Source organism: Fragaria vesca, linkage group LG2, assembly GCF_000184155.1.
Source record: "Fragaria vesca subsp. vesca linkage group LG2, FraVesHawaii_1.0, whole genome shotgun sequence".
Taxonomy (NCBI): domain Eukaryota; kingdom Viridiplantae; phylum Streptophyta; class Magnoliopsida; order Rosales; family Rosaceae; genus Fragaria; species Fragaria vesca.
Window position 1 is genome coordinate 16,508,227 of NC_020492.1, and position 7,726 is coordinate 16,515,952.

A 7,726-nucleotide genomic window follows, 5' to 3' on the forward strand; every position below is an offset into this window, starting at 1 on the left:
CAATTTGTTTACCATGATCAAGAAAGAACACCATGAATAGTCGAGGAAAAGGGGGATTGGTAGTTTCAGGGTCACCTTGGTGTTATGAAATCCTTCAACATTGCTGTACACTTGCCATTACCAAAGCTTGGTCTTCCTTGACCTGCCAACCCAACTAAACTGCCAGTTCTGTTGGCCTGAAATGGGTTGTGTTATCATGAGCAGTTACACCTCTTCAATCTTTTCCATTACGTCTTTTTCCTACACTTAACACTGCCAGACAATACTTAACCAGATTATTATATTTATTTTTTTGTGAATTTTTGGGTTGGAGTTCACCTACTTCTAATCTGGTTGATTTGTTATGGATATAATCTTTCCACTTTCAACCAAATTACACTATAATAAGAAGTTGATATTGCCCTAAACCATAACCCAATATCTTTCTTATAAAATCACAAGGATTACCACTTGGGCTATTTTCTTTCTTAAGTTTCATATGTTCTAATCATTTAGGTACATTATTGGTATTATGTTCACTGACTTCACTCCGATTATTTATTTTCACTTAAGATGAAACTCATGAAACAACCCGTGACGGTTTAATTTTTTTTTCTACCTTTAACCATAAACTAGACGGAAAATATAAGCTTATCAATACCACAAATGAGACCCGAGTTTCCTACACCGTAACTCGACCTCAAGAACCAATATGATGGTAGAGTTGGTATGGTGGTTAAGAAGCAGCAGCTCTAGCTTAAGCCCTAGGCCCCTAGCCTCTGCACAGAGTCAGACGGCCATACGTATATGGCTTGTTCTCAAAAGGATTAGACTTGAAGTATAACTGGGTTTGGTCTATAAATCTTGACAAAAAAGATATTCAAAAAAGAAATTCAAACAGAAACAAAAAACTTTAACATCAGAGCGTTACGTGAAGAATGACTGCGACGACCAAAGAGGAGAAAGGGGTTTACCGACCCCAACCCAACCCACGTCCGCTTAAACCCTATGTACCTCAAATTACCTAAATGCCCCTTGGCCTTCTGATACCAGCTAATCAGTTCTCTAATCTGCCTTCTTTTCATTTGAAATTTTTTTTTTCATGAACTGATTAGCTATATGTGGCGCTTAGAAAACGTGAAGATTTTCAATTTGAAATATCGGAGCTCAAATTATAAATGCTTGTTATTGTACAGCTTCGATGTTAGAATCAAATTAGTAATTAAACGCGGACGTTTAGCATGTGGTTTTGGGCGTAATTTCAGTGGAAATTAAGGTCCATTAGCACATTCAAACTCTCTCACAGTCCGAGACTCGTATATAAATTTAGTTGCGTTGCAGGTTAGAAGTTGGAGCTCCCCACCACATCTTCTTCCCCAACAAGAATACTACGCCTCTCTCTCTCTCTCTCTCTCTCTCTCTCTCTCTCTCTCTCTCTCTAGAGTTCTGTATGTCTCTTTCTCTCTCCTCCATGGCTTCTCCTGAGAAAAGAGGACGAGAGGTTAGTGTTTATTTTGCAGAAGGAATGCCGTGGCTTCCCTCGCAAGTTGTTCATGATCATGAAGCTTTCGACAAAAAGGTCTCTCTTCACTCTCTTATACTCTCAACCACCTGTGTTAAAGTGGACGTTTGCACTGGCCGGCGGGTCGATCGACTCAAAACGATACAATGAGCAAGGTCGACCTGCGTGCTTAGTTCCGGCCAGTGAAGTATACAGTGCGGACGTCCGACTTTTGAACCCTATCTTATCACACCATAATAAGATTTTTTTTTTTAATATTTTGTTGTATAGGCACATTTGGGACTGGCAGAGCAGCACCTCCACCACCACAACCGCCACAATTACCATGATCAACTGGTACTTCATCTTCTTCTTCTTCCTCTTTTTCGCGCTCGTTGGGGGATAATGTGATAATGAGAATCGATCTAAATTGATTTAAAATCGTAAATACGGATTACGTACGGATTGCTTGGCTGGCTGGAATTTGATTAGTTGCTTAAATTTAGGTATTTCTGGTCACGATTATATATCTGGATTCTCCGATCGTTGAATATAGATTATATAGCAATAATTTATGGTGTTAGTGATTTCTTTTTGTGAAGAAATGAATGACCAGATTGAATAATGAAGCTATAAATGGACTAGATTGAACAATGAGGCCGAGTTAGATGATCAGGTTGTGAGCTAGAAGATCTTGATAATTAGTGCCTTGATACAAACTCAAATAGAAAAGTGGAAATTAAGTAAGGTACGTATATTATTTGATGAATATAAGGATAATTTTGTGGTTCCATGTTCTATATATATTAGGTATGCAAAGTTCGTCGATCGTTTAGAGTATATATTAGGCAAATTTTATTATTGATGTGAGTGTTTTAGGGGAATCATTAATAGTTGTTAAGTATAGGTTTCTTCTGATATTGACCATACATGGCGTTAGGTTTATAGGTTACTTGAGTAATATCCATGAAACTAGAAATTAAATGAAGTCTTTCTTATTGACTAGTGTATAATAATAAAATTAAGGCTAAAATTAATCATTCTCTCGATTTTTTTCACAGAGGAGTCCAAAATTTTATGGTTCAAAATCACTGCTTTCGCCACATTATATAAGTAGAACGAAAGGTGTCAAGAATTGGGTATCCGGAGGACATGGAATGCAAGCTGTTTTCCTAGATTCTGCCCAAAAATCACGGGGCGGCACCGGCGTTTTCCTTCCACAAAGAGCCGGTACCGACTTCCACTCGAAGAAGAAACCAGGTATGTGTCCCGATCACTTGGCCATGCTTCAAGTGTTTGAAGCATGCTTTAGATCCACTCCAGTGTAATAAAGTTTCTTAATATGTATATCTTACGATCAATGAACTAATAGATAGATGATTCTGTGCAGTTTGTGCTCCGGTTCTGTTGCCTAACCGTGTGATTCAAGCTCTCAACCTGAATGTTCATGCACTTGGCCTGCACATTTCGCCTAAAGATCGCCATCGGAAACGGTTTAGATCAGGTCACGAAGATGATGATAGCCAAGATTGTATGTCGCCACGAGATAAAATCAGTGGAAGCAAGGTGGATGAACAATGCTACATTATTTCCGAAAATCAAACCAACTCTTCTCCGGAATTATGTCTTCCAAATGAATGGACTTACTAGCTAGATACGATCTCATTTATACATATCAAGAAGCTCACAAGGGCAGAAGCTCAATGTCCTAGCGTTTACTATGTATGACTGACGTGCTGTTCAAATGACCTAGCTAGCTAGATCATGATTGATGTCATTTCTGTAATTTACCGAATAATAACATCACAAGGTTGTTTGTTTCATGTACTGAAAATTACATCTAAATAAAGCTATTATCTGAAGCTGTTTTATCTCAAATTACTACATGAATATATACCAAGTACATACACATGATATAGTATAATTTGAGACCTTTTACTTTCCAATTATGTTATATGTTATTTGTTGTGTATAGCATAAAGCAACTTATAATATAGACCCAACGACAACGTCTAAGAGTTTGTATTAGCAAAAATAATGTGATATACGAACTTTACTGGATGAGTTAGTCGAACAACATGCATGTCTCAACAATATTAAAGATTTACTTGTCACTTCACGTCATATTATATGTTCGCCCGTTCTATCAAGTGTAATATTTTTCATCCAAATTACTCTCACCTATCATTTAAAAATGGAAAAATGTCTATTTAATACTAATTTAAACCTCTCATTTCCCGTTTTAATAACAATCTTTTTCATTGGCTCATTTCAATATAAGGTAACTTTTTTTATGCCCAAATGCATAAATTTTTATGTCTAAATGCACAAATCTTTACTAAAGTTTTAACAAACAATATTATTTTAAGACTATTTTACCCTCACCCCTTAAACATGCATAGAGAGAGAAAGTGGAAGAGAAAGAATAATTGGCCGGAACCTCACCTGACTCCGGCCAACGGCCGCCAGACTCCGGTCACCGGACGCCGGACTTTGATTGCCGGATTTCCCCGATCGCCGGATTCCGGTCACTGGTAACTCGGTTATTGACCCCCAGTAACTCAATTTTTCTCCGGTCACCGGTAACTCGATTACTAACCCCCAGTAACTCAATAATTGACCCCCCAATAACTTGGTTACTGACCCTCAATAATCAGTTACTGATCCTCAATATTCAACTTATTTCAGCTTAATGTAATAGAAAAAAGGATTTACCAGAAAATAATCGAATTACTGACTTTAAGAATTGAGTTACTGACCTCAATAACCTTTAGTTTTCAGTTACTGACACCTAATAATCACTTAATTTTCAGTTACTGACACCTAATAATCACTTAGTGACCCTCAGTAATCATTAATAATCAGTTACCGACCCCTCATAATCAATTATTGATCTATTGAAGAATAGCAGCGCTTTGTATCCTCATAGTGCCTAACAGCGTGTTGGCCTCATAGTGCTTTGTATCCTGAACACCGTACCAATCTTCCATCACATCGTTTAGTTCCTAATCCAATTGAACACACACTAAGTTAGTCTATCTACTGTTTTGGCCACACCAGTAAGTCTGGGTGAGCAAAGTCTCTTTTAGTTGTTGCGGGCGTGCCACCGCGCGGACGCGGAATGTAGTGGTTATAGTAGCGGGGTGCGCTTAGCCTTTTGCTTCTAATCAAGCGACTGAGGATGGAGAGAGCACCAACTCCACCGCAGGGTTCTTCAGATTCGCCTTGCGTACTGGGCAAGGACTTACAGTAGTCCGCCCGAGCGTCACAATATCGATACTCGACGTAGGATCGAGCAGAGCTTCAATTGGGAAGGAGAGGAAAAAAGAAAGAGAAAGCTCCGGAGAGCGTACGGGGAAACGAAAGGAAAGCTCCGGGGAGCGTCTGAGGTTCGACTAGGTCGAGAATTGTATTGTATTTTGTAGAGTTGAGTTGTTGATTTGTTGTTGTGTTAAACCAGATCCTCGAACTCTCTTATATAGAGCTATTTAGGGCCACAGGTATTGGCCCAAAGCATGTCAAAGACTTGTAGGAGTCTTCAACGTTAAATGTGGTGTACGCGATGTTAATCACTTCGTGGAGACCTAAAGGCCTTCTAAGCTTATCTTGTTAGATGTGCATACGTATCATGCACACATGATTAAGGAATAGAACCAACCCCTTCTCATGCAAGCAACACATGCACGTGTTGTCCTTCAAGCCAAGCATGGATAATTGTCTCCTTCTTCAATTGAAATACTATAACTCTGGACGTGTATGCAAAGCAGATATGCACAGCTTGCATGTATATCTCCTTAATCAACTAGAATTAGGAGTAATCATATGCTTCACGTCTATACCAACTTTAATGCACCACTCCCTTCCAAACTCATATCCCATGCAAACTTTGACTCGCGCGCCCATTATCCATCTCGCATGCAACCTTTGACTTTGCAACCCACTTCGCGAGGTAGCGATTCTGTCGCATGCAACCTCTTCGCATGCATCTCGCCTCCACTGTAGCTGCAAGCATTTTCCTTCGCCACGCATAGAGAGTACATACACTTGCATACATGTGATTAAAGAATAGAAACCTTCTCCTGGCGAAGTCTTCCCGCGCGAAGGCATCTCGCCTCGCTCAATCTTCTACGCGAAGCCAATACACTTCATGTGAACTCTGCTACCCAGCTCGCCTGACTTCGCTGGCGGGCCATAAACTCAATATTTTAGGCTCGCCGGTATGACGTGGACCATGAATTTAATTAATATTTACCTAAACAATTACTGTCCAGTAAAATATTAATTTAGGTGTAAACATCTACTCCATTGTGAAGAAAACACAGCCACATATATCAATAAAACCCTAATTTCAAACACGCATTCATCGAGCTTAATTTAAATTCCAAAACTTCAAAAGGTTCAGATTCTCTGATTGAAACAAAGAAAACGCTACCTGATGAAAACGAGTTCGGCGACATGGTCGAGGCGGGACTCGCAGAAGCGGATAAAGTCGTTGAACGACAGGTAGTTCAGGACGACGACGACGAAGAGGAGAGAGGACTCGGCGCCGTGGCTCGACAACGACGACGAGCTTCCTCTTCTTCTTCGGAACAGATGCGCGATTCCTCGCCGCTCGCTGAACCTAGAGTTTGATTGCGCGGCAGCGGAGATGGTGGTGAACTCGGCGTCTTCGAGGCTGACAGGGTGGTTGGTGTCCACTGAGTGGATTCGGAGGAAGAACATTGTGACTCGCTGAGTCGACTCGGCCGGAGAAGGGAGAGAGAGGAGAGAGAGAAAAAAAAGAAGAGGAAAACCAGATCGGGAATAAGAGAAGGAGAAAGAGATAAGATTTGTGTGGTTTAGTTACACAGGGTAATAACGTCTTTTTCTCAAGAATCATTGAAATGAGCACAAGAATAAGTCTTTAATTTGAATGGGCTTTAGTTTTCAAATATTTGGACATTAGGGCATTTTCCCTTTAAAAATATGTTCTCGCAATTTTGAGTCAGATTATGACGTTAGATTATGTAAATACACTAAACATTTTCTTCACCACATGATGTGCAGATGAATTATATGCATATAACAAGTATTTTTGTTATTTGATGTGTGGTAACACATTGTTTGTAGTCACGGTATCACTCAATATCGAGACAAAATTAAGGAGAAAGTATATCGGAATTGGTGGAAACGACAAAGATTGATAAAATTTGCTAAAATGCTTGGATTTGTTAAATGGTGCTGCTAAATGTACCGAGCAAAACAATTTTATTTGAAAAGACAATTTTGTTCTAATGCATAATGATATTAAGATAACAACGAAGCAACTAACCAATTTGAAGCAATTGAACCCAACAATCTAAATGTAGAGTCTAAATATATATGTGCAAACAGTAACAACGGAAAGAAAGTTTTGAAGATTGTATAGTGCTAGATGTACCAAGCAAAACAATTTTATTTGAAAAGACAATTTTGTTCTAATGCATAATGACATTAACAATCATGATAATTAAGATAACAACGAAGCAACCAACCAATTTGAAGCAATTGAACCCAACAATCTAAATGTAGAGTCTAAATATATATGTGCAAACAGTAACAACGGAAAGAAAGTTTTGAAGATTGTATAGTGCTAGAAGTATTATGAACCAAGCGTCTATGAGTGTAATTTAAAGATAAGATTTAAAGATAAGTCACGCAGGACAAGGGAACTGGATTGCTGGATGTGCAACCATCGTAAACGGAGCAATGGTTCAGGCACCAAATTTGCTTGGCCGGTAATGCCTGCCGCACCAATTTGAGTGACTGCACAACTCAGCTACACTGGTCATAAAGAAAGAAGATCAACCAGCCGGCCAGGCCAAGAGGACCAAGACCTCGACCTTCTCAATCAATCAAATTATTTCCAGGACTTGATTCCTGTACGTCTTAGCTACTTCAAAATTATCCAATGTATTTACAACCAATTGAATGTCAATTAAATCCCACTTATTATTGGTATTTTGAAGATCGACCAGCTACTATTGGTCTATATATGCCAATATACAGTCAAGTTATACGGCTGGAATGCTTGGATATATGTTATGTAGTATCCAATAATCCAATATATATGAATAGGGATATAAGCCGGCCGTCATAAGTCACGACCCTCCCACAATATTCCGGCGAAACAAATAAGCAACACAACTACCTAGCTAGGCTCTCTTAATTGCTTCTCTGAAAGAATGGAAATCAAAGGAAGAAGCGCTTGTTTTGCTGAAGATGTTG

The 7,726-nt window shown here is 39.2% G+C and overlaps 1 protein-coding gene across 1 annotated transcript; it reads left to right on the forward strand.

Annotated features, from left to right (window-relative positions):
- Nucleotides 1-1,382: 1,382 nt before the first annotated feature.
- On the forward strand, nucleotides 1,383-3,329 carry LOC101291982. The gene is made up of 4 exons (XM_004290612.1): nucleotides 1,383-1,558; nucleotides 1,772-1,837; nucleotides 2,542-2,740; nucleotides 2,871-3,329. Exons 1-4 carry the CDS (start codon nucleotides 1,430-1,432, stop codon nucleotides 3,128-3,130), a joined length of 654 nt encoding a protein of 217 aa, XP_004290660.1. The 5' UTR covers nucleotides 1,383-1,429; the 3' UTR covers nucleotides 3,131-3,329.
- Nucleotides 3,330-7,726: the final 4,397 nt, after the last annotated feature.

Bases quoted from the DNA above. Each gene is read 5' to 3' on its own strand.
- LOC101291982 (XM_004290612.1), top strand. From the start codon at position 1,430: ATGTCTCTTTCTCTCTCCTCCATGGCTTCTCCTGAGAAAAGAGGACGA. The intron at 1,559-1,771 runs GTCTCTCTTCAC...TTTGTTGTATAG, and splicing joins ATGAAGCTTTCGACAAAAAG to GCACATTTGGGACTGGCAGA. The intron at 1,838-2,541 runs GTACTTCATCTT...TTTTTTTCACAG, and splicing joins ACAATTACCATGATCAACTG to AGGAGTCCAAAATTTTATGG.